A 26,810-nucleotide genomic window follows, 5' to 3' on the forward strand; every position below is an offset into this window, starting at 1 on the left:
TGTCTTTGAGATGTAACCATTCTACCTGCTCTTCTCCAGGGACACAGAGCCATTTCTTGAAATGCAAACTTCAGGGATATAATTCTGATAAGCAAAAAAATCACAAGAAGCTATTTGGAAATTAGGAGAATAAAAAATCCTAAAAGTCTTTTGCACAAATGTTACTAAAAGCTTTAGCTATCTGGATTTATTCTATCCACCAGAAACACACTTTGGATTAAACTGTTCTTTTATAAAGTAGTGTTTTGCATTATCATACCTGTCCCTTGGCTAAAATTTAAAAACAAAAGCTGTAAGATCTCCGCACCTGTCTGCATGTTTATGCACGTCTAAGTATGTATGCTATAGACATGTGATATTTTCCTACCTCCAGGTGATATCGCCAAAATTAATTTGTAAAGAGCTCTATTTAATTGGCTTAAAGACAAACAAGCAATATACATAAATCAAATATACTCTTAGAAATATAGAAGCTAACTGAAATGTTTTTCAAGTTCATGTGATCTAGGATAAATCTTTGGTAAATAAAAGGTAGTTTAAGCTTGTTAGTTTAATTAAAACAGGCATCTGTTTAGAGTTAATAGCATTAAATATAATACTTTTATTCTACCTAGTTTTATTAAAAGTCATATAAGCTTATCTCTGTTACTGAATTTGTCAGCAAGAAGGATAAATTGAAATGACGGTTAGCTGTTTAATGTCTCATGGAATTTTCATGAGTAATCTAAACATAATTTTTAAGAACAAAGAAATTAAATAGATGAAAGTAAAATTTTATAAATGGACTTTCAACAATAATTATGTTTTATGGTGTGTCTACTTAAAATAGTATCCAGCCCTGGCTGGTGTGGCTCAGTAGATTGAGTCCTGGCCTGCAAACCAAAGGGTCGCTTGTTGAATTCCCAGTCAGGGCACATAACTGGGTTGTGGGCCAGGTCCCCAGTAGGGGACACATGAGAGGCAACCACACATTGATGTTTCTCTTGCACTTTTTCTCCCTTCCTTTTCTTCTCTAAAAATAAATAAATAAAACCTTGAAAAAAGATAGTTTCCAAAATCTTTTTGGTAACTTGAAAGCTTAAAGTTATACTAAGGTAAGTTAAATAATGGATGGTCATTGAATATCTAGATCATTTCCAAATAAGATAAAATACTGAAACATTAATTATTATACATAGATTTATCTACTTCTGGCTTCCTTTTACAGAGTAACTAAAGATATTTAGGTCTGTTAGTAAATGAGTTTTGTGCCGCACTAAAAATTTTACTATGAGGAAGAATATAATTCCAGAAATCATGAAATGTATTTACAAGTTTGCCAATCCCTGAAATACTAGTGTAATAGGCATTCCCCACTGCTTACTTCTTCACTTGCACTAGGAATAAAGGATTCTAGGGCTAAGAATTACAATTCATATATGTAATTAAAATTCCTTGGAAAGAGCTATGTATAAGAAGAATGTAAGCCAGTGGAAAGACGGGTTATTCCAGAATGAGAGAAAAATGTAGGATGAAACTTGAATGGCTATAAAAAACTTTGTAGAAAGTTTCTGGAAAATGAATACTGAAAAAGGAATTTCATGCACGGTCAAGGTGACTTAAATAGGAATGGATTTATTTAAGTTTTTTAACAATGAGCTTTCGTATCAAAAGTATACTGCTACAAAATGAGAATTTGACTTTCTCTCTGTCAAAAGGACAGCGTTTTCTTGGAATATTGCTCTCATCTTGGTGAGAGACTGTGACAGTTTTTGGTTTTGTTTTTAATCTTTTGGGTAATCTGCTTGGAAAGCAACGATTTCTGGGTCTTACTAAAGTAATTTCCTGTACTTCACTTTGTCTTTATTATGTCTTTGATAACTTAAGAAAGCCCTGTCTTCTCACTAGTAAAAGAGCTAAGTTTTACTCACAACTGTGTAACCTTCTGTATTTGCTTTAAAAACTTTTGTCACTTATGTTCAAACCCTTTGACATTTTTGACAACTTCCCCAAATCAAATTCTAAATGTAGCCTTTTTGACCTCAAAGGAAATTTGAGAATTTTAAGGGAGCTCGTGGAAAATCTCAAAGGATGTGTTTCTCTCCTTGTAAAAAGGAGATGTTAAAATGATTAGGTTTGTTTGGTATGTTAAAATGTGGGAAGCATTGCCAAGTAATAGGTGATGATAAACCTTAGGTTATAGATATGTGGGTATGCTGCTAATATAGATCATCTAAAAAATTTCTTACATTTCTAGAAATTTGTCAATGCTCTCATTGTTCAATTATCATCCTAAATTAATTTACACCACAGAAATAACTTCATTTCCTTATAAATGAATTGTCATCAAATATTTTAACTATGGCCATTTTTTATGGAAAGAAAAGGGTTTTTTTGGTCATTTATAGGCTGTTATTTTATTCTGATGCTTTTGCAAAGGCGTCTCATCTTCAGGGAGATCCATAGGAAGGACTCCAACAAATACTCTAGAAAATAGGTTTCTGATGCCTTCAAGATCAAAAAAAGTGAACTGGGTGAGAATTTTCAGAACTGTTGGAGAAACTAGTTTCAAGCAGAGTAAGAAGAAATAATATGGGATTCAATGAACGGATGAGATGATTGCACACTTTTTACAACTTTTTTTGAATCATTGCTAATTCCTGAATTTTTTCCCATATTGAAGCTGTCTATAATTTATAGTAATTTTTAAAAGTATACCTTTATAAACAGAATTGAAACCTTTACATTTTCTCCCTAACTGACCCCTCCAGAATTCAGAAACATATTGGATATTTTTATTTTCATGACAATGTGGTGGACTGCATGAGTCAATAAGACTTTGTTCTCCTTGTAATAGGACGCAGTTGACAACACAGGTTATATTACCAAAGCTTTGACTGGCATGTCATATTTGGGGATATCCATAAAATCAACTATGACAGGACAGGACAGTTTTAAGAAATGAAGGTTGACTAATGGAGTTGGTAAAAGCCCCTTTGATAAACCAGCTGACCCCTTGCCTGTAAGAGTCTTGGTAGCTTCAGATCAGTAAAGAAGGCAGATCCAGGAACCTCAGGATACCCTCAAGAAGAGAGGAATTCACCCAAATCTGTATTCCTGGAGAAGTCTTAGGTTGAATTCTTGGCTTGGTTTCCTAGTCTGGAGAGGCTTTTAGAAGTCTAACCTAAGATTCCTTATGAAAAGTTCCAGCAAAACAGATTTCAGAGACTCCTGTATTGTCAATCACTATTCTTGCTGCATGTATGTAAATAATCAGCCAAGCTTAATGAGACTAGACTTATTTTGCAAACAAATTTAGTTTTCCTGTGATTATCCTTGATAGAAATGGGGGTGATTGTGAGAAAAAAACTGTTTCATAGGCAACTATACCACAATCTTGTGGATATCAGATTCTAGTCCTGTTCATCGTCTTTGGGTTTTGTTTTATGTCTGTAAATCGAACTGGGTCCTGAATCCTGGTTTCCTCAAACATGTGGCTACAACTCTCCATACTAACGTTTCCAATTTTCTCCCACCTTCTGATTTGGATTCACTAAGAATGAAGACTGCCTTGAACCTTCTTGGAAAGGGACCATATCAGGTCCTCCTTACTATCCAGATGATGGCCAGACTTCTTGTGTCCCATCCCCCAGTTCAAAGGGGCTCCTCCCGACTCTTGGAACTACACGCCAGCTGGAGACCTAACTTAAAACTTGACTGGAGAGTGTCCTTCCCAGGAGAGGGCATCTCAAGGTGGACAGCTCTCTGAAGACCATGGATTAAGACCTTTGTTTCCAATATTCAAACTTCATTTCTTTTGCTTTTTTGTTATTTGCTTTTCTCTCTGTTAATGTGTGAGAAGACAGTGTTCCTTAACCCTGGCAACTGTCACTGACTCTACTAGGCCCTAGCTGTGCAACAGAGGTCCCTTGATTTTCCTACTACCGCAGTGATTGATTAGAGAGTTGCTTCAGATTGCTGGTTGGCTGAACAAGGAGTAGTGTGTGCCATAGCAAATTCTGTGTGCTGTGCTTGGACCAGTGCTTCTGGTATTGTAGCAAATACAAAAATGAACAAACAAACCACTTGGCTAAACAGATTGATGTGTTGTCAGGCACATTCTTTGATTTATTTGATACCAACTGGCCTGGTTCATGGGGGGCCCTGGCTAAGGAGTACCCTTAAGTCTCTTGGCACCATCCTCCCGATAGTTATCACTGTAGTCTCCCAGGTATGCCGCGATCTCCCAGAGGTCTTCAGTGCAGTTTCTATTTTGCAGCCATCAGCAGTACATTAGAGGGTCTCACTGTACTTGGAGAAACAGCAACAAGTTAAATAATGAGTTGAACAGCAAAAACAATTTTTCCATGGACCTGACATCATGCCCTCTGAGCTTCCCAAAGAGAAAAGAACACCTGAACTCTGATGATGATGGAGAAGGGCACTAGTACGAAAAATTTGGGTCCATCTCTCACATATGAGATGATCAAAAGGTGGATGATTAAGTTTATTAAACAAGGAGGCCATTACATTGATGCAGCTCTTTTAGGCCATGGTGATCTCCCAAAATCTAAACGTTGTTATTGTGGCAAACCCAAGTCTAGGCCTATAGGTGCCTCATGGTTACAAAAATCAAAATACTAAGGACAGCCAACCACGAGCAGCCAACTAGGCTTTAAACTGTAGCCAATTAGTCATGTCCTTACTTTGCTTCCCGGCTTTCTCTGTGGAAGTCTCTCCCCATGCTCCTGCTGGCAGAGCACGCCTAGCTAACCACTCCTGGTTTGGTGCTGCCTAATTTGAATTAATTTTTTTCCTTAATTGAACTCTTAGAATTGAAAAAAAATCTCCTTAAGAGAAATTATTTGGTTGAAAGGAATGGATTTTTCATTTATTTTTCCCCTGATTATCCAAGTTAGATAAGCTTATCATAGATAATTATAATTTAATGAAACTGGGAAAGAAAAAAATCATTCAGAACCTTTCACCCACTGACAATCAATGTTAATGTTTGCCATTATTTTTTCTGATTTATGCAGTTATTTTCTTAGTAAGGTTTAAGGATCTGAACATTTTTAAGGCTTTTCGTAGCACTACCAAAATCACTTTCAATTTTTCAGTTTTATTCTCCTTTTGGAAATGTTTGAGTTATCACTATTCTGAAAACACTAACATCTAGAAACTATCCAGTAAGCCTGATTCTTCCAAAACTTCTCAGGATTTTGATCCGGTTTGCTCAGAATCTGTTGTGAATATAGAACAAGCCCTAAAAAAGTACAGAACAAATGTTACTTAGAAAATTCGTTTGCAGCTTCTGATTTCTTCACCTAATTAAATGCTTCTTTTTCCACAGACAGGATCCCATTTCATTCAATTATGTTGATATCTCAAACTTAATTTTAACTTAACCATGTTCAAGGCAGCAGAGGTGTGACTGTGTACACGCATCAGTGCATGGGCTCTGGTTGGAGTCCCCTCTTCTGAGAGGCTACTGTCGTTAATGGTGTTCGTCCCTTGGGCGATGGAAAATGCCTATTTGACAAGTAGCTGTGGAAGTCAGCTCACTGATCCTTCCAGGTTAAGATATGCTGTTGGTCATTTATTCATACCTGCTTCCTAGTCTGAATAGAAGGAAATATTCTCCTCTTTAGGGCTTCCCAGTGTCTTCCATGGTGCAGCATACACTGAAAATAATGATACTTGTCCTGTGCACTGGAGCAAATGAACAAGGCTGATGTGGTCGGAGGTGACTGCCGGGAAGCCTGGGTCCAGCTGGCTGTTGTAAGCGCTGAGGGATCCAAGTTCTACCCTCTGTAAACTCTTCTTGAGGCAAGCCCTGCATCCTAGGGAACCTAGGAGAATGTGTCTTTTGATGTTATGATAAGCATAGCTTTCTTTTGAAACAGATGCTGTTTCTGTGTGTGTGTGTGTGTGTGTGTGTGTGTGTGTGTGTGTGGTTAACATGCTGTATTTCTTATGTTGATTACATGGCGGTGGGGGGCTTATCACTGTGAAACCCCTCCTTAGTAGAAATGTACATATTTTTCTTAACAACTTTCTGATTCTATCTCTTCACTGTTGTCCACAAAATAGGCTTACCTCCTCTTCCAAAAGTTTTATTTATGTGATTTCTCTCACCTGGGAGTCGTTCTTTCAACGATTCTTACCTGAGTTCTACTGTGTACCAGGCACTTTGATAAACACGGAGAACAGAGAATTGGTCAAGGCAGCTTCTGACTCTAAGGCGCTCCCAGTTTAGTGGCGGGGGCCATGGGAGAGGTAAAGAAAACAGCAAGCATTTCAGGGTGGGAGGGACAAAGTTCCACGACTTTCTCCCTGGGGCAGGTAGGAAGGCTTCCCGGAGACAGTGCTATTTGAGCTGTGACTTCAAGGGGGAGGAGGAGTTGGACATTTCAACTGGAAACGGAGTGCTGGATGAGAGACAGAAACTGGTGTTTTTGAGAAACAGGTGAGCTCATCGGTGTGCCTGGCACTCCAGGTCTGTGCGGCACCTGCAAGAGCAAAGAGGATGAGGTCGGAAAGGGAGGTGGGGTTTGGTTTTGAGGAGCCTTGCCTGCTGAAAGGCAGGGTTAGGACTTTCTCTGCAGGAGACTGACATTCCCAGACTTGCGTTTGGGAGCACCGCTCTGGTACCCAGGTGGAGAACAGACGTGTGGATGGGTAGGACAGTCACTGGAAGACTGCTGCAACTGGGAACAGAAGTAAGTGGTGAGGGCTTGACCTCGGCCAGGGCGCTGGGGCGGATGAGAGAAGGCAGTGGTGGTAGGATTCCTAGGAAGCACTGCAGGAGTAGGAGAGAAGTCAGCGGGGGCAATGAAGTAGATGATGATGTCATTAGCAAAGACGGGGTGAAAAGCTTAAGCCCCTCACCCAGCTCTTCACATCCAACCCATCCTTCAAGACCCAAGCCAAGGGCCCTTGCCTTTACAAGCCTTCTTCTTCCATCCTTGTCCCCTCAGGGACAGCTTTCTTCCCAGAATAGCTATTCTGGGAGTCGGCGGGGGACACTTTGCTTCCTCAGCTATTTCATGTGTGTTAGGGCTGTTTCCTAAACCAGACTGCAGGACTGTCATTCTCAAGCCCCATGTGTCATGCTTCTCTGACATTCATCCCAGGGACTGTCTCACAGTGTCGGCATTTCCTAGGTGCTGTCTATAATAGGCAGTGGGGTGTAGCGCAGTGCTTGCAAATGAATCTTTTTTTTTTGTCTTTTACAAAGAAAGATTTTTATTGAAGTATAATTGACATGCAATAAACTCCCTATATAATACTGATATCAAATGGAACTGCTGTGGTTAACACAGGGGCTGAAGGCCCAGAGTCTAGGACCTACAGCTTCCTCTTTTGTAGGATTCCATGGGACACAGTTTGAAAACCGGTGGGTTGGTCATGGGTTTTGGAGTCACAGAGAATGAGTTTGAATCCCTGCCCTGTTACTCCCTTAGCTACACTACAGTAGATGAATGGGCAAAACTGCTCCAGGTCTCACTTTCCATTCTGTAAATCAGGGTCAATAAGACTTTCAGTGTAGGGTTATTGTGAGGACAAAGTAAGGTAATGCGTGCAAAAATCTCTGGCTCTTAGTAAATGCTTATTAGGTCATAGTTTTCAGTAAGAATAACAAGACATTTGCTGACTGATTGAGTAACCAGTCCTTACTGAAACTAGTACTTGTTCAGTGTACGTAAACCTACTCGGGTTAAGAAAATCCGGGGCTGGGGTGAAGTTCTGGGTGAGTCTGGGATGCAGAAGGGACCCACTTCTGTCTCATGGCCACTGCGCTCCATAAACCCACAGTGGCTTGCCTTTGCATGCGGGTCTATCAATATTTAACGTGTGGGTGTCAGTTGCGGTAAACTGAGCACGTCCCAGCAGCAATTTGAATTAATCATATGCAGGAGGAGGGAAAATAAAGCGCCTTTTTCTCAGAGCTCCAGGTTGCACTGGCTGCACTGGAGCCCGGAAACCGCAGAGGGAAGTTTCTGCTGATGGAGGACCCCGAGAAGAAGCTGAACCAGAAGAGTGACGGCAAACCCCGGAAAGTACGATTTAAGATCTCCTCCTCCTACAGCGGCCGCGTGTTGAAGCAGGTCTTTGAGGATGGGCAGGAATTAGAATCGCCAAAGGAGGAGTATCCTCACAGTTTTCTCCAAGAGTCCCTTGAGCCAATGGATGGTGTTTACGGGTCTGGGGAAGCCCCCAAGCCCCGGCCATACTCCCCCAAGCTGACTGCTCAAAGGATCAGCGTGTTTAGAGAGGGCAATGCCTACACTCTGGCCGGCAGCCAGCCTTTCTTCAACGATTACAAGGCAAATGACCATAAGGTTGGTATTGTGCGTGGTGTATAATCTTTAAAGACTAAAGTGCGTTTAGAGAAACACCTGAACGTTTCAATTTTGTATTATGCTCACGTTCCGGTACCCACGAGGGCTGTAGGCGCACTACACGGAAGTCACTCTTAGAATAATATTTCTTGGGACAAAAATAACATGCTTGGTGACCACTTATTGGAAAGTGCAATAAGCATAGATAGTGTTCAAATTCCATCCAGGATGCAAAATTGTCACTGGGTCTTTGGTGGGGTTATCTCAGTAAGTAAATTAAATAGTGGTGCAGTGGTTTTCAGGTCACCCGGCTGCCGTTTTAGAAACTTGTGCAGCAATGGGCTGACTTGTTCCCAAAAGAGCTAAGTGTTCGAAGGTGCTCATTGTACCCCCGGCAATTATTCCCCTTGTGGTTAATCCATGTCTTCCCCCCCCCCCACCCCCAATCTCCCACTTGCTGCCTGCCTTAATAAATGTCTGTCAGTTTATTTATTTTGCCTTTGCATTGCTCATTAGCATGAACACTGGGCAGGTGGAGCCCTGGGAAGAGGTGGTGAAAAGCAAATTACTCAGAGGAAGTGTTAGATGGGGAAGAAGTTGGAGCCACGAGTTCATTTGAAACATGTATTTTATTTGTGAATTTCAATGATCTTTTCCAGTACCACAAATAATCAAAAGCCCATACATGATTTTTTTTTTTTAGTTGGAAGAACCTGGAAAAGTAGTCACTGACTTCCAGAATATAAGAGGAGATGTGTATATAATCTCTGTCAGTGGGACTGTGCATGATTTTTTTTTAAGATTAACTACAATTATGTAACATACCAGGTTACCCCTGAATAGCACACAAGGATTTATACTCATCTTTAAAGTGTGAAATTCTGGCAATTACTCTGTGATCATTTTTACTGGTAGTTTTCTAAGGCAACAAATAATACATTTATAGCAGGCAAATGTATTGGACTCCCTAGCGTTGATAAAAGTATAATTATGGGCATGTCCATATTTATCAAAGATAATGTCAGTTTTTTTGGTATTAAAGGGGGCTGGAAGGAACAGCCCCTCACTTTACTGGAATGGCTTATTCATCGCAAAGCACTGTCACATACTGTCTCTTTGGGTCTTCACCATGGACTTGAGGAGAAAGGCCAAGTATGGCCATTCCCATTTTGCAGCTGAGTAGCACTGAGACCCAGGTTGTTAAGGGACTCATCCACTATTGCAGGGTCGTTGGTGCAGAGTCAGAATAAGGTCCCAGGTCTCTGATTCTCCATGCTATTTGCCCTATGGAATATTCCTCTTTAGAGCATAAAATCACTACTAATAATATTGATGATAATAGTAATAGTTACCATGTACTGAGTGCTTTTTATGTCCTAGGTACTCAGCCGTCTTGTTCTTACAGTATCTCTTTTGACCTAAATCTTATTTGTAGATTTAGAATTTACAAAGTTGTAGTTTATACAATACCTTGTACAAGGCTACAGTAGATAACATAGGACTGCTAGACCTTCATCAGTGAATATGTCAACCTTGACATTCATGTAAAGGCATGATGAGGCATGGATTTATGCAAACAGAAAACTGAGTCTTCATGGCAGCATGGCACAGCTGATTGAAACACTAGACTCTAGAGGCCACGTTCAGGGTTAGATTCCTGCCTGGTCCAGTTATCCTTGTTTTCTTTGCTGTCCGATCTAATGCCACGTCCCAATCCAGCCAGCCTCTAGATATGAGACCAGTCAGGATGGATTCACGTACCTGCACCCACTGAAATAGGCCATCAATGTGGTATTCATGAAAAATAAAGAAATGAGAGCTGGGAAGTCATGATTTTTCAATAGTGAATCCAACTGTAAAATAACCCCTAGTAAATATTGGCTATGAGGCAACAGCACATAGCAGTTAAGCACAATTGAAAGTACAGGCTTTGACCTTGAACAGATATCTGCATATCTAGGTTTATAGCAGCTTTATTCACAATTGCACAAAGGTGAAAACGACCATCAGTGTCCATCAGTGGATGAATGGACAAACACAATGTTGTATATACACAAGATGGAACGTTATTCAGTCTTAAAAAGGAAGAAACTTTTGACAAATGCTGCAACATGGATGAAATCAGAAGGCATTATGCTAAGTGAAATAAGTCACAAACGGACAATTGTGTCATTTCACTTATGTGAGTAGTCAGATTTATAGAGACAGAAAGTAGAAGGTGGTTGCTAGGGGCTGGGAAAGAGGAGAAGGGGGTGTTACTGTTTAAGGGCACCGAGTTGCAGTTTGGGAATAGGAAAAAGTTCTGGAGATTAATGATGGTGATAGTTATACAACAATGTGGAAGTACTTAATGCCAGTGAGCTATATACTTGGAAATGGTTAAAATGGTAAATTTTATGTAATGTATATTTACCATATTAAAAATAATATATACATATTTTTTACTTTATTGTTGATACTATTATGGATGTCCGCATTTCCTCCCCACCCCATTGCCCACCTCCATCCATCCCCCACCTCGCCTTCCCTCTGGCCATCACCACCCTGTCACCTGTGTCCATGGGTCATGCATGTACATTCTTTGGTTCATCCTTTCACCTTCTTCCATCCAGTCCCCCAGCTCCCTCCCCTCTGACAGCTGGCCGTCTGTTCCCTGTGTCCATGCCTCTGTTTCTGCTTTGTCCATCAGTTTGTTTTGTGCATTCGATTCCACATGTAAGTGAGATCATATGCTATTTGTCTTTCTCTGAAGAGTTTGTTTCATTAGAAATTATATATATATATATATATATATATATATATATATATATATATATATATATACATGTTTTAAAACAAGGGCTCTGATGTCAGTTAAATCTGGGCTCTGTCCCTTCCACCTAGTCACCGTGGGGGCGTTCGCAGCCACTTAGCCTTGCTGTGAGCTTCCCTGTCACAATGTCACAGTCTGTGATGTGAGGGCAGCAAAGTGCCTGCTAACAAAGATTGTTGTGGTGATGAGAAAGGGGAACCACACGAGAGGCACTTAGCAGTGTGTCTGCCACCTTGCACATGCTCAGAAAGTATCCCCTACCATTGTGAAAACGACCAGGTTCTTATGAAAGAAATATTGAGTCTTTTAAAATTTTTATGCGATGGGTAGAGAAAGTGGTTATTCCCAATAAAATATTTTAATGGGTTGGGACTGACTGAAGTTTATAAGTTTTCTGAAAAATGGAAGGGAAAGGAAGAGAGTAATATTTACTGAACAGCCACTTTATACCAAATATGTAAATCTACCTTTACAATACTTCTATAAGAAAGAATTTTACAAATTGGAAAAACAGAAATTCATACGGGTTCGGTAACTTGCAAATCTCACAGAACTGTCAAAGAACATCTGAATAAAACTTGAGCTCAGGTCTGCCTGCTTCCAAAGCCCACTGAGTTTCTAGTACCCACTAAGGTGTTTCTGCTTTGAGGCAGAGCAGTGGAAGGGTGTCAGGGTGACTGGAGAGCAATCTTGGCACGTTGCCACTGACTTCAGGGTATTTATGAAGCTCAATCCCATAGGTTACCATTCCGGGCACTATGGAAGGAAACAGAAAATTCCTGGCTCCATCCTGGCCCTCTATAATGTAAGAGAGGGTGTCCCTCTCAGGCAGTAGCCTGTAACCAGATAAGGTGAAGTTTAGTTACACCCAGAGAGTTTCCTTAGACACAGGGAAGAACTTGGCTGTCAGGGTGACTGAAACTTAAACACACCTGAAGGGTGATTTGGGACCATCCCTCTTTGGAATACATTAAAAATAAATTTACTGTACTCTCCTGGGCATCTCAGATACTGAAAGGTAGGAGGTTGAATGAGATGACTGCAGACTTTTTAAAGTTTATTGACATTTTTTGACTTGAAAAAAAAAGAAACCAGCTATAGAGGCGAAAAAAAGCTCCCTAGTAACTGAACCTCTTCAGCTGTGGGAGTGGAAATGGAACCTTCCAAAAGTGCCACCATCTTTATCTTCTGCTGCTCAGAAACTGATAGTCCGGAGTGTGACACCGGAACCCAGCACGCATCAGACTGCAGGAAATGGGAGCTGCCACATGATCCCCAGAAGAGAGGGAGGGAAACCAGGGCCAGGCAGGAAGCTTGTGGCTTCATAAATAATTGTTGAAACTCCATGGATGTTTCAAGGAAAGGGACCGGAGCATTGCAGTCCCACTCCAGCCAGGCTGAGACTGCTTACGTGCAGGGTCTCACTAGATTGGTTGATACGGGTCTATAAAACCAGGGCAGAATATTTCATGTGGAAGCATGTGGTTGTGTAGCCTGATGGGGCATGCCCCAACTACTAAAAGACCAGTTTTGAATAATAATAGCAGTAACAATGCCTACCCTTTGCATGGTATTTTCAGCTTTTGCAAACCTGGCTTTATATATTCTTCATAGCACCTCCACACCTGGAATATAATAGAAGGAGCCACAGGGATGAGAGTCAAAATATTAATTGCTCCATTGCCCCAGAAGCCAGCTGTGTTGGGGCAGGGTCCTAACATCTGGGGCCCTAAGTCTTAACTTTTACATCACTGTTTTTGGGGTGTTGGAGGCTCCCTAAAGACAGGCTGGGGGACCAGGAGAGCACCCAGGAGTCTCAGGACGGCACCTGTTTACCACCCAGTATAGAGGTATTTCTGTGTTTTAATAATTAGTTTGTGGTAGTTAATGCATATGAGATAGATGGCAGCCCATTTACAGGGGAGCAAACTGAGGTTCTGAGAGGCCAACTGGCTCCCCTATGTCTCACCATTGGTGAGCAGGGGAATCGGGATCCCGCGTGGTTTTCCTGTGAGCTCTCCCAGCTCTGGGAAGGGATGTGCCTTCTTGGTTGAGTAATCCCTGAACATTGACTCTCAGGCTTCGCTACTGCATTGCAGTGGTGTCCAAATTATTCCTCAGCAAATGGTTAAGGAATGCGGAGAAATCCATGCAAGGGCACATAAGCTATGCAATGATGCTACCGAAGTATATCTGTGGACATGAGATTTTCATAGATAAATGACAAAAACAAGTTACAAGTTAATAATATATATTAACAAAATATATCATATATATTTATATGTAAATAAATATAATGATCTTATATTGGAGGGAGTGCTTGTGAATAGTTTAGTATGGGTGCTAAGAATATGGACTTCAGAGTGAGACAGAGTTGGGTTCGAATCCCAGCTACAGACTCTGAGTAACTTTGTAACCTCGAGAGGCACTTCACCCCACTGAGACCTGGTCTCTCCATCTGTAGAATGTGGAAATCATAGCATCTACCTCATGGGGATGTTCAGGGGAGAAGCAAGGTAATGCTCATAAAATGCTTAACATAATGCCTGAGACAATAATAGTAATAATAATAATGACAACTCAATAAATTGTATCCAGTATTGCTATTATTTATACACAGAAAAAGTCTGGACTGGTATTTGTTTTAAGAAGAGCACTCCTTTGAATTCATTACGCACTCCTTGTGCCTGGCCCTGCATCAGCTGCTGTGGGACGTGGCTGAAATATGCACTCTGGACTCTGCCCGGCAGAGCCTCACACTCTAGTTGTATGACCAGCTCAGCTTTGCTCGGTCACCATCAGCAGGAGGAGGGAGAAGGCTGTCCTGGTTTTCAGAGGAAGCAAACAAACGGGAAATGAACGGTAGCGCGTTGGGGCCCAATGGCATCACAAGGGCCGGGGAGCAGGAGTTCTTTCTCTCCCGTTTCCTGGGATGGAGAACAGGTTCTGCAGCCCTGTATTTATTTGGTGATTGTTGGTGGAGATTCCATGCTCATTCTCCATTTCTCTAGTCCCCACCTATTATAGATTTTGGAAAGATAATCATCTACACGAATAACCTGAAAATCATTCGAACCCCCATGGACAAGAGAGACTTCATGAGGAAGATTCTCCAGAAGGAAGGAGAGGTTGAGGAAGAGTCTCTGATGAGCAAAGAAGAAATCTATGGAAACAGCGACCAGAACAATGGGCCTCTGGCAGAGACAGAAAGCGCGTTCCCCCTCAACCAGTACCCACAGGTGCGTCCGAGTGGTGCGCTGTCCCACTTGGAGCGGCCGGGCTGCAGTGGCCTCCAGGTTGTCCTGGTTGTGCACTACTCACGTAAAAACCTTCCAATGTGACTACTTACCATGTCTAAATATGCAAGATGCTATGCTTTTATTATATTTTAATGGTACACTGTTAGCTATCATAGTTATAAGTCCATATTTCAAACACTCCTAATTTTAATTTTTAAATGACTTCTTTGAGATCTAACTAGGTATCTATTGTTTTTACTTTGCAGTGTGGCTTAGAGATGGGAGCATCCTGCTGTAGAGGTGGAAAAAATAGCTCTGTCCTTTCCTAGGGCTTTGCTGGTGCTTCTGGTATTGGTGTTATCCTCAATCCACAGTTTCCTTGAAGAAATCTAGTAAAGTTGTGAGTCTTTAGAGTTTGTAGAGATGAGTTTAGTTAAACTAAGCGGTATCATTTGTAAATCCAGGGGACCGGGCACAAGTAAACTGCAAAATGTTGCAACATGCTGAAAATGAATGAATGAGCCAGGACACCATTGTTGCTTTACGTGAAGTGGGGTCACTTTACTTCATGCTTTTTTAAAAAAGATGTTATTTGTTTCTTTTCAGACAGAGGGGAAGGGAGGGAGAAAGAGAGGTAGAGAAACATTGGTTGCCTCTCATGTGCTCCCGACTAGGGGACCTGGCCCACAACCCAGGCATGTGCCCTGAATGGAACTGAACCAGCCACCTTTTTGTTTGCAGGCCGCCACTCAGTCCACTGAGCCACACCAGCCAGGGTACATCATGCTTATTCCAGGGTCCCTTGGCTACATTTTTCTAGTGACTGCCAGTCCTACTGAAGGTGCCAGTGTCAACTAGTTTATTAAAAATTAGTATGGCAATTTCTTTTGAAAGTATTATTAAAGCTTAATTTCTTGCTTTCTTTAGATAAAAATATAAATAGTTCAAATGTTTTTCTCTGCACACACTCTCCCCCTTGGAAACCATTCCTCGGGCATGCTCAGAGGAGGGGGAGACTGATAATATTTGTTAGTTCACAGTGCGGGTTTGGGGGTGGGAAAAGCAATTGTGATGAAATTAAACTAAGAGTAAAGCTTGGATAGCAGCAGAAGTGGATTTTTTTTCTCTTTAGATTCCATCTTTTGGGACTTGAAGCTTTCTGTGGGGCACACCATCACCTCCCTTTTTTTCATGTGACAACCTGGGCTAAGGGCTTCCTTGCACTAGAGTGATGTCCCACCCTGGGAGGGTTCAGGGGACAGGAACAAGAGGGTCATGACCAGACTCCCACGAAAGACTCTTGTTAAAATTTCTGCTCCCAGCCACTCACATCTCCTTCTGACTGGCTCTCACGCTTGATAAGATATTTTTGAAATGCAAATCTGTGTCATCCCTTCATCTCCCTTCTCCCCACCAAAATCTTTCACTGGCCTCTCTTCTCTTGGGCTAAAACCAAAACACCTCACTTATTCTCGAAAACACTGTGTAGCCTGCCGCTCTTGGCCTCTTCAGCCTCATCTCTTCCACATCTCTCCTCAGTCTCTCGGCCCCAGGTGCACAGCCTGTCTAGCTGCCCCTCACGTGCTCTTGGCTCTTTCTCACCAGAGGCAACTTCCCTGTGCCTGGAAGGTCCTGCAGATTCAGTGCTTCCTGCCCTTCAGCCTCTTAGGTCTCTGAGGAGGTGTCACTTCCTCAGAGGAGCTTCCCCCGACTTACACAAGGATAAAATTCCCAAGGAGGGACCCCTCAGGGTACTCCCCATCCCTCCTCACAGTCGTAGTCTTGTATTTATTTGTACAATTATTTGGTCAATGTTTGTTCTCCCCGCATAAGATTTAGTGTCCGTGAGGGCAGGGGCCATGTTTATGTTGGGTGTAAGACAGTAGTTCCATTGGCTCCCAAACCAGATCCTGGCATGTAATAGGTGCTCAGTGAATATTAAGTGTTTGTGGAAAGAAGGAGTTTGGGACCCCAGTGCCAGCTGGTCGGAAGGGTTCCGCCCCTGCCTGCCCTAGACAGCACTATCCAGAACGCAGTGCGGCAGCCGGCAGACAACACCGTCCTGCAAGTGCTCCCTCCCCACATTAACGTTCACTCACTCGGTCCCTTTTCTCAGCACGTTATAGCTGGCAGGAGCATTGATTTTCAAAAAAGAGCCAGAAATGCTAAAGTACAGATCGCACGGCAGCCCTGAATGGAAAAGCAACAACGGGCCTGATAGGACAATCACCTTTAAATTCCGTTTGGAGAGAGCCCTCTTTTTTAGCTGTAGTGCCACAAACCAGGGCAGGGGTGTGCAGCAGAAAATTCCTGTGAAAGGTGATACTTCACTTGCCTGTCCTTTAGACCCTGTTTTAAATTGCTATTTATTTGCCCACTCCCTCCTGCAGTAAATGTCCAGGCAAGCTTCTTCTGGAAAAGAGGGTCAGAGAACACCAAGGAGCCCCTTCTGACCGGGAGGCTCCCTGATATGTTATGTGGGACGGGGTCGCAGCAGGGACCTTGATGAAGAGGTGGGGTGAGGCTGAGAGCCAGGCCATGCTTAGCCTCTGTGACGACTATGCAAGAAAAGGAGAGGGAGGACTGAATCGAGCCCCCGTGAAACGTGGAAGGGGCAAGACCCTCCCCTGTGTTCAGTGGATTTGAGACCATATATCATCTGGGCTCCTTTATGCTTTATGTGCTCTTGCCTTTGAAATAACAGCAATAAAAAATAAACACCGGTAATGATGGCTACCACCTACTGAGGGCCCACAATAGCCAGGCACCATGTCCTATGCTTTCCGTGCCATAGTCCATTTCATGCTTGCAAAGACTCTGTGAGGTGGACACTATCAGTGGTCTCCTTCCGTGCCTGGGGAAACTAAGGTTCAGGGAAGTTAAGGAACTTGCCAGAGGTCATCAGAGCCAGTTGTCAAACTCAGGTCCACCTGACTGCCCATCTCATGGTGCTGACCACTTTGCTAAGTGGCCTCCACATTGGTGCTGGTTACCATCTTTAGGGCTACTCCAGCCTTTGGGTCTGTAATGAAAGCCAAGGTCCCTCACGAGGGACCAGTAGGAGGTGGAGCCAGTAGGAGGTGATTTGTGGAGGTTTGTTGGCTCTAGAACCTAAGCTATGCTGTACAACTATGTCCTAAGTCCTGTTACTGAATGGTTTCTGAGAAGAATTTAAAACGTAATGAGAATGGAAGACCAATGCTTCTATCCTGCATGCCTTGTATAGAGTGGCGGCTCAGTGAATACTTGATTTAATGAATCATTAAATAATTAAATGAGCATGTTGAGGGTGAGTGGTTGGAGAAGGGTGGTGACCCAAGGTAAGAACAGAAACGCTAGCAAAATCTCCAACAACACATCAGGTAAAATTTGATTAATGATTTGGTTTTATTCTCTATAGCAGGTTTACCTGGTCATTTTATTAATCTTTCAATATCTCACCTAACATTCTATACAAACTAATTTTCAGATCACATGTGTAGCATTATGTTGTGATTCTTCTGTACTTTCTTTGACAACATCAACTTGTAGCATTAAAATCTCACTGGGATCAAGTATAAAGCGTAGATTTGGCAGATAAATGGTCTGTGGCAATTTGCTTTAAGAACATTTTGGCAAATGTATTTCTTTTGAATACTTTAAGAGAAGAAAACAAATTCCTCCATTGTTAATACATGAGAGTATGGCAACAATCAATAAAATCTTAACAAAAGGGTGCAGAGACAGGATTTAGGTTTTTGCTGGTTGGATAATCACTTCCATTTCCTAAATCTAGAATGAATAAAATTTAACACCATTTTAAGCACTGTACAGCACAATGGAGCTATTTTCAAAACTAATGCCTCCCTTTTCGAAGATTATTTTTATTATGAGGTTATAAAAGAAAGCGGTGTTAGCGGGGTTGAGCCACCCAGTGGATTCTGGCTGCGTTGGTATTTCCTAGAATTTAAGAATAGAAAGTGTTCTCTAGACATCATTGCTTTCTTTGTTTATTCTTTTTGCAAATATGTGAACAGCAAATATTTCCCTGGCACTGCACTGGATATCCAGGGACCGGCTGTGAGACCGGCCAACTCCAAGAGCTCCCTTGTCTAGTCAGCAGGAGCTTTCGGTAGAGCCAGAGACAGCCCTGCAGGGGGCAGTACAGGCGGGTGGGACTCCTGGTCCAGGCCTGTGGGTGGGCAAAGCTCCTGAATACTTGAGAACCGTAGCATTTGGCTGGGTGGGGAGGAGGGAAAGGTCCCTGGATCCCAGCTGGAGGGAGAGCTAAGAGCCTGAGGAAAGATGTGACTAAACATTTAAAGCAGCTGAGGGGACCAGGTGTTGATCTGAAGTTTATCTGGAAGGCACGTGTTCATTAAAAGGTTTCTTGAGAGGCAATCACAGCTGCAGGCCACTTAATGACATGGGTGTCGGTGGGGAGGACAGCCCACAGAACCAGAGGCAGGCATCCACACTCAGTTCCTGCCAGTGTTGGTGGGTGTCCAGGCTAGGGCTGTGGCTGTGGGGCGGAGAAAAGGGATGGATTTGAAGATGAAATGGACAAGACCTGGTGCTTGATCCACCTGGTATAGAGCTAGTAGCGTTCCTTATTTCTTGGAAGGTCACAGGTCTCTGCGTGGTCTCTACACAGGAGTGCAAAGATGGCCAATTTTCGTGAGATGACTTGGGGAGAGCATGACAGTAGACAAGGCATTTTTCAGAGGGTTGGAGCAGAGGACTGGAAACATATTAGCAAGGCTTCAAAGTGAACTAATTCTTATGTGGATCCCCTACTATGCCAGATAATATGATATTTTCAGATACTCTCCCATCTATTATTGCAGCTACTCAGAGATAAGCCTCATGGCTCTCATTTTATAGGTAAAGAAATGGAGATTTAGAGAGGTGAGGGGAACTGCCCAGGGTGCGGAATTGATGTCAGAGGACACTGATGATGTCCATCATCCTGGGGCCTCATCACAGTTCTCAAAGAGAACAAAGATAAAGTATTTCAAGAATTCAGAGCTCAGCTCCCACAGGTTGTAGCATTGACTCATTCATCCATTTGGTCTCTCAGTCACACAAAACAGTCTTTCTTGAGCACCTACTTTGGACACCTACAACGAGGGGCTGTGTATGAAATCACAGGAGCATGAACTCTGGTGCTTGACTGCCTCAGAGCAAACCTGCCTCTTTTTCTGCCACACTGAGTGACAACTGGCAAGTAACAGAACTTCTCAGGGTCTCATTTTCCCATCTGTAGCATAGGGATGATAATCCTTGTATTATCTCATGGGATGCAGTGGGCAGTAGATGGGTTGATATACGAAAGAAAGCTCTTAGAACAGCGCCTGGCACCTACTAGGCAGGCTACAAGTGTTCACTCTTGGTATTGGCAATGAGAAAAGCTAAGTCTTTGCCCCCATGGCGACAAGGGCATTGAAGAATGTGCAGTCACAAATGAAAGGCATGGTAGCAGGGGATGGTCTCCTAGAGGTGTCCACCAGGGAAACCCACTTTGATGAAATTGTTGTGATTATTCTGAGCCTCTGGCCAGTTCCCTCCTTGCCATCTGTGGGAAACATTTTCCTCCTATTTTGCCATAGCCTTTGCAGCAGCCCAGTGCTCTTTTGACCTGCATGCGATCAATGAACTTGAACTGCTGTTGTAACTAAACCCTGACCCATCTCTTGCAGGAAGGGGAGCTTCCAGATGACAACTGCTTTCACTGCCGAGGGTCGGGCAGTGCCACCTGCTCTCTGTGCCATGGCAGCAAGTTCTCGATGCTGGCCAACAGATTCAAGGAGTCCTACCGGGCTCTGCGGTGCCCTGCCTGCAATGAGAATGGCCTGCAGCCTTGCCAGATTTGCAATCAATAGCCTGGGGCTTTGTATGTCTGCTTTTATCACATCCTTTCTAGAGTTATTTCTAATAAACTGGCCCCCACTCTCCCTCTCCCAGCAAGGAAGCCACAGCAGCTGTGATCTCTTCCACTCCTGGCAAAAAGAAAAAAATAAACACTTGACTACTCAATGACATCTCAGAGGCTGGTAACACCTCCATGTGGGCCTAAGGGGCAGAGGCATTTTCGAATTAGAGCCGGCTTTGAAACTGGTTCTAAAATTACCCTTCCAGGAATGTGTGCTTGTAGCTCCCTTGACGTAGCTCAGTGTTCTCCTTGTGCTAGCGAACAGATAGACATTGACTTCAGGCAGCAGGCTGACGTTGTTTTTTGGTTGGGAGTTATTTTGCAAACTTAGACAAACCAGATTTCTGATGAACTAAATTCTTGTTGCTTATAATGCATTTCAAATCGTCATTGGTCAAATTGAATTTGTAGTTAAGCAGAAGAAGGAAGGGATGCTGGACGCCCGACCGCCCTGGCAGGCCTCGAAAACAGAACAGCAGCTACATGCTGGTGCTGCTCTGTGCGGAAGACAGGCCCGCTGCGGGGGCCTTCCCTGCAAAGTCTCCAGTCCCTCCTGCGTGACGTGCTTGGGTGATGCTCGTGCAGATGACGGCAAGCCTCCTTCCTAGGACGAGACGAGATAAGACATGCCTGCGTGCCTCTGAACTATCGAGGATATAAGCCAAGTCAAAGCTTTTTATGATAAATTTGGTGCTTAAGTACTTGTGCGTGATATGACTTCTTCCAGTCCTGAATTATTACCAAATAAATGAATCCATTTTGAGTGTGAGATAGAGCCACAGTCTCCTCATAAAAGACTTTGGATATTGTCTAGGTATCCGCTGGGAACCTCTAAAAGAAAAACCAACCAAGGCTGATCTCTAGCAATTATCTTTCTACTGTCTATGACTCCCCGTACTAAAGACAATCCGTTCCTCTTGACGTTGGTTATAAAATTAGAAAACTGCTTTTGTTAAAGAACTTTGTAACTCTAACACCCACTCCCCTTGAGAATAAAACTGTAAAATCTGTTATCTATTGAGATGCATTGCTTTTTCTGTGATAATTACTTAGATTTTCATAACTTAATTTTCTCAAGATTTGTTTGTTATAGGGTAATATCCAGCTCTTAAAATAACTCACAGTGGAATGTTTTTCAGGGAATATAAATACTTCTAATAAAAAGATTAAAATATTCTCCGAAGCCATGATAATGCTGCTTCTCCTTGCTTGGCCAGACGACACAACTGCAACCCACTCTCTCTGCTTCTGCATTTAACTGTTTGCTGACTCTGTTCATGTTTCCTCACAGCTGTTGGCTCGTAAATCTTTCCAGAACATCAGAGGCAGGAATAGTATTGGGAGACCTGTAAGTGTGTTTTTCTGGTTTTTGGTGGGAACATTCGACAACAAGTACCGTTGGAGCCTTGTCTCGAGTCGCAAGGGATGACCCTGCCCAGTGTGTGGCGTGCAGCGTGACCCAGACGGGCACCTGGATGGGCACCACCCCTGCTCTCTCACGGGACTGCCAGTTTCGGTGGAGGAAACGGAAGTGCAAATACATAATGACAACACAGTGGGACAAGTTCTGTGATGAGGGGACTACAGGGAGTGTTACAAGCACATAGAAGGGACACCTGACGTAGCCTGGGTGGGGGCAGGACAGGAAGAGATGCAGCAATGTTTCTTTTCCTTCTCCTGTGCCCCTAAGAGCGTTTAATATGTTTCATCCCATAATAAATATATTTACAAGTGATTTATTCAGTCAACAAGTATTTATGGAGCACTGGGGCTATATCAATGGCAAAAAGCTTTCCCCCAACAGAGCTTACATTTTGTTGGGGGAGAATACTGAACATACAAGGTCTGTCCAGAAGGTAGTATGAAATACAGACACATTTATTGACGAAGATACAAGATATAAGAAATGTACGTAGTGAGAGAAGGAAAACCAAAAATATGTAATATAGATAAAATACATTTCAATATGATAAAACTATATGTGAAATGTATAATATGTTAGAGAAGGGTAAATACTGTGATGAAAAATAAAGCAATAAAGGGGGTCGGAACGGTTGAGATTTTAAATTAGTTTTCAAGGAGGGGTCACCGAGGAGGTATCCTTTCAATACAGGCCCAAAGGAGACGCGGGAGCGAGTTGTGAACGCGTCTGGGTGAGATCGTCCCGGGCAGAGGACTCGGCGGATGCTGGACCCTGGGGGGGTGGGGGCGGTGCCTGGCGTGTTCGCAGAGAGGAAAGAATCCAGCGTGGCTGGAAAAGAAGTCAGAGAGAAGGTGCCTATGTGTCTGGGGGAGGGGTGCCTTCCTTGGAAGTCATTGTAAGAACCTGGGTTTTATTGTGAGTGAGATGCTGCTCTCCATGGGGTCTGTTTACTGTCAACCCCACCCCTTCTCCTTCTATACCCTCCTCCTACCGCTGGGGCAGGAGACTTGAAAATAAACTACATTTCCCAGACTCCCTTGCCTTCTGCCTTCCTCTTGGGTTCAGCTCCCCACCGACCCGCACCCTGCCCCCCAACCCCCACCCCGGAGGTACTGGCAGGCCTGGAAGACCGGGGAGGAAGGGTCTTTATTTTTGAAGGACGAGGTTTCTGGCAACCTTTCCCATGTGGCAGCTGCATTAGCGGCAACAGCCGCTGGAAATGCTGGCCCAGGCAGGTCAGTTCCAACCGCAGTGGCTCGGATTGTAGGTTTTCCTTTTTCCCTCTGGTTCCTCCTGCCTGAGGGTGGTAGTGGCTTCGTGCTCTCACTAACCTTTGTGATTAACTCTCTATAGTACACATTCCCTCTCTTTGAAATATGTGGAGTGGTTTCTGTTTTCCCAATTGGATGTCAATGGAAAAAAATACTTGGAGCAGAGCAGGGTCACGATCTGATTTATGTTCTAGCAAGCCCTTCTGGCTGCCGTGGTGAGAGGAGACACTATGGGCAGAAGTGGAAGCCGCGCCCGGTTCAGAGCCCACTGCAAAAATCCTTGTGACAGCTGCGAGTGTGGTACTAGTTGAAGTGGTAAAAGTGGTCGGATTGTGGATGTCTTTTCAGGGTAGAACCACGGGGTCTTCTGAATGCCCTTTGTACCCAGAAATATTGCAAACATATCTGAGTGCTTTGCCTACTAGTGGAGATAAATTTGCACTGAAATACTCACTTCCTGATCGTGATCTTAACAACATTGTCAGAGGTTTAGGCCAGTATCAGGGTGGGATTAGGGCAAGGCTGGCCAACTGGTACTCCTAAAACTACAGGAATTCCTTCAGAGCTAGAAACAAGTATGAAGGCTAAAAGATAAAGAGATGCTGTGATTGAAATAATGCTATATTCTTTGAAAGCTCAAAAAATTTTCACCGAATACATGTTTTCTAAAGAAATCTGTTTATTCATTGAGCAAATTTTCCCTGGACATCTACTAGATTCCAGGCATTTGCACTAGGTCCTGAGGATACAAAGATGGAGACACACTTAGAATGTATCATTAATGAGATTATAACCTTGGGCCTCTACTCAGCATAATACATGACTTACCGCAGTGTGTTTCAGTTCCCCTGCTTGACCAGGTCAGCTGGGCCAGCCCCCGGGGCTGCATTACAGAATTTATACAGAATTTATATATTTATTTCCATTAACAAGTACATATCGGCTTTACTGTGTGCAGAATGCTGTTCTAAGCACTTTACACTTATTAACTCCTTGAATTGCCTTAACAGTTGAATTAATTCAGTTTAGTGATCATCGCTTAGTGCCACATGTGCAGTTCTTTTCCACGTCACATGCACCCAGACTATAGACACGCAGGCCGTTTCTGCGATCCTTGCAAACCTCTTGCCTTACTAGGTCTTTGTGAGAGTAACCAACTGTACTGGACATGGGGGAGATGTCTCGGGGACTTGAGAGTATATTACAGTCATGAGACCGTGACTTGGGCTGACTCTGTGGGCCACTTCAACCACCCTGCTGGTTCCCCCTTTCTTTTCTCCCTTTGCATCCCAGCCTGCCCTCTACTCTCCCTGCTCTGGCTGGCAGCATCATTTATCTTTCTGGCCCCTGTTCCCACACGGGGTGTAACCCCAAGGCCTATCCACTCCGTTACACGGGGAAGATCTGCAGGGCCAGGTTTCCTTTTGCAGCCCCACCCTTCCTGGAAGACAGTTGTGGTTTGAAAGGCTGTATCTTTCTGTCCCTGACTGTCTAGGAGACTTTGTGGGTTGAGGAGGGCAGATCTCATATGCCTTTGCTCCTAGAACAACTCTGCTCTATTCTGTTCATATTTTGGCTTCCAGGTTAAGATCTCTTTTGAAGAAGAAGTTGCACATTGAATTTTTGAAATCCACATAAAGCATTCACTTAGTTTACCCATAATTACCCTTTGCAAATTAAACTGGCCAAAGATATCAATGAAGCTTAAGTTTGTAGGAAAGATAATGTTCTTATTCTCAGTCTTCCACAGATATGAATTGCTCTGATAATAAATTCACTTAGATCGGTGCCAGCGACATTTATAAAAAATTTCTGTGGTTCACTAGAGCTTAGAGTGAAATTCACTCAGAGTGAATTTTATGATAAAGGTAAATTTGAAAGAAATGTTCACTGTTGTTTTTATCACCTGTCCTCGTTTGTTGCATCTCCTCATTTTCTAATTAAGCACATTAAATGTAGAGAATTCACATTCATGCAATTATGGGAGAGAAATGGAGTTACATTAGTGTCAGAGTTACAGCATATAATTAGTGCCTGTGTTAAAGAATATGTAAAACCCAGAGAAGACCTAGAACCACAATGCAGTAGAATTTTTTCATTGCTTGGGGGGGCAGGCACATGGGGAAGGAGACAGGAATGGGCAGTTAAATCAGACCTTGATAAAACTAAAGTCAATGTTTATCTCTTTCAACACAAAGAGCTTCCTCTCTTTACAGTCCCCTTAGTTCACTTTTATCTAGCTCCCAAGTATTTCTTCCCCTATTAGTGATTATTTCTCAGAAGATTGAGGCCATAAATTCATACTAAGATGTGAATGGCTACTAGATAATTGACCATGTCTGCTTTTCAGAATGTTGTATTTTTGAAGGCCTCCTAGGAGTCAGGCCATGTGCAAGAAGTAAGGAGCCAGAGGATGAAACAGACAGAGTACCTTCTCTCAGGGACATTATAGTCTCACAGAAACCAAGGATTTAAATGGATATTTGCAAAATGAAATGATAGGTGCCACAGGAAGGGGAGAGTGTAGGGAATGGCTAAACCTCCTTTCATTGTTGGTCTCCTTCATTCAGCTCTGAGCTCCCTAAGGGCAGGAAGTGTGCCTCAGTTACCACTGTATCCCCAGTACCCACCACAGTGCCTGGCACATAGGTGTTCAGTATTTGGTGATTTGGTGTTTGCAGAAACATGACATTTGGTTGCACACCCAGAGCCCTTGGTGCATTGTTGTCTTATGGGCTAAGGTCTTGGGAAAGTTTGCAGGCAGACAGCTTCTCAAATGGCTTCCGGTGATCCCCACCTCCTGGTGTTCTGCCCCTGTGCCATCCCCTTGAGTGTGAACTGGATTTAGGGCCTCGCTTCTAACAGCAGGCTATGGTAAACACGATGGGAGGTCACCTCCAAGATTGGTTTATAAAAGACCTTGAGGCTTTCTCTGGCCTTTCTTGCTTGTTCTCCTGGTGACACCGACTGCCAGGCTGTGAGCCGCATTATGGGGAGGGCCCCATGGTGCAGAACAGGGGGTGGCTTACAGCCAGCAGTTGGGGAGGAGCTGAGGCCCGTGGGTCAGCAATGTGCAAGCACCTGAATCCCGCCAACCACCATGCCAGTGAGCTTTACAAGGGTGAGCTCCTTTCCTGGTGGAGCTGGAGACTCTGCCATGGCTGACATCTTAATTGCAGCCTCGTGAAAGACCCAGAGCCAGAACCACTCCGCGAAAGCCTGCCCGCATCCGTCACTTGTGGGCTGATCAACTGTGAGGTGATAAACGTTGTTGTAAGCCAGGAATTTTGGGGGTCATTTGTTACCTAGGGATAGATAACCAACATAAGGTAGGACTACCTTCTCTCTGTGTCTTTAATAATAGATCCTTTTATGTCCAAAGGGTTTTTCTACAGAGAGAAATACTCACAATCGTTAGTGTTTTGTTTAATGCTCAATTTATTAAGCTCAGGAATCAAATACCCGAAACTAAAAACCAATTTTTCTAGGGGCCTTTAAACATTGACTACAAATGTATTAAGACTATCATTTAAACAACTTAAACTATGTGCCATATGCATTTAGGATGGCTGGTCCTTCTAGGTACTTCAAAACCTTAATTCATAAACATGTAAAGTAAAGATTACAGAATTTATTGCTATAGTTTTACTTAAATCCACTCTGAAGCATCAATATCATGAATGTAATGCCTTTCTTATTTCTGTTCTTGATTTTCTATGCTTTGTTTGATATAACCTCAGGGTTTCAATATTATTATTTTTTAAATTTTATTTATTGATTTTAGACACAGAGAGAGGCAGGGAAGGAAAGAGGGAGAGGGAGAGAGAAAG

At 43.1% G+C, this 26,810-nt stretch overlaps 1 protein-coding gene across 1 annotated transcript; it reads left to right on the plus strand.

Moving 5' to 3' along the window:
* The first annotated feature begins 7,988 nt into the window (after positions 1-7,988).
* Positions 7,989-20,236, plus strand: GRXCR2 (glutaredoxin and cysteine rich domain containing 2). The gene is made up of 3 exons (XM_045818735.1): positions 7,989-8,324; positions 14,148-14,375; positions 20,054-20,236. The coding sequence occupies exons 1-3, from the start codon at positions 7,989-7,991 to the stop codon at positions 20,234-20,236; spliced, it is 747 nt and encodes a 248-aa protein (XP_045674691.1).
* The last annotated feature ends 6,574 nt before the right edge of the window (positions 20,237-26,810 follow it).

Source organism: Phyllostomus hastatus, unplaced genomic scaffold, assembly GCF_019186645.2.
Source record: "Phyllostomus hastatus isolate PE091 unplaced genomic scaffold, TTU_PhHast_1.1 phas_contig_150, whole genome shotgun sequence".
Lineage (NCBI taxonomy): Eukaryota > Metazoa > Chordata > Mammalia > Chiroptera > Phyllostomidae > Phyllostomus > Phyllostomus hastatus.

Excerpts from the sequence above, each read along its gene's own strand:
- GRXCR2 (XM_045818735.1), top strand. The coding sequence starts at position 7,989 with ATGGAGGACCCCGAGAAGAAGCTGAACCAGAAGAGTGACGGCAAACCC. Across the intron at positions 8,325-14,147 it reads ACAAGGCAAATGACCATAAG|TCCCCACCTATTATAGATTT; the intron begins GTTGGTATTGTG and ends CCATTTCTCTAG. Across the intron at positions 14,376-20,053 it reads CCCTCAACCAGTACCCACAG|GAAGGGGAGCTTCCAGATGA; the intron begins GTGCGTCCGAGT and ends CATCTCTTGCAG.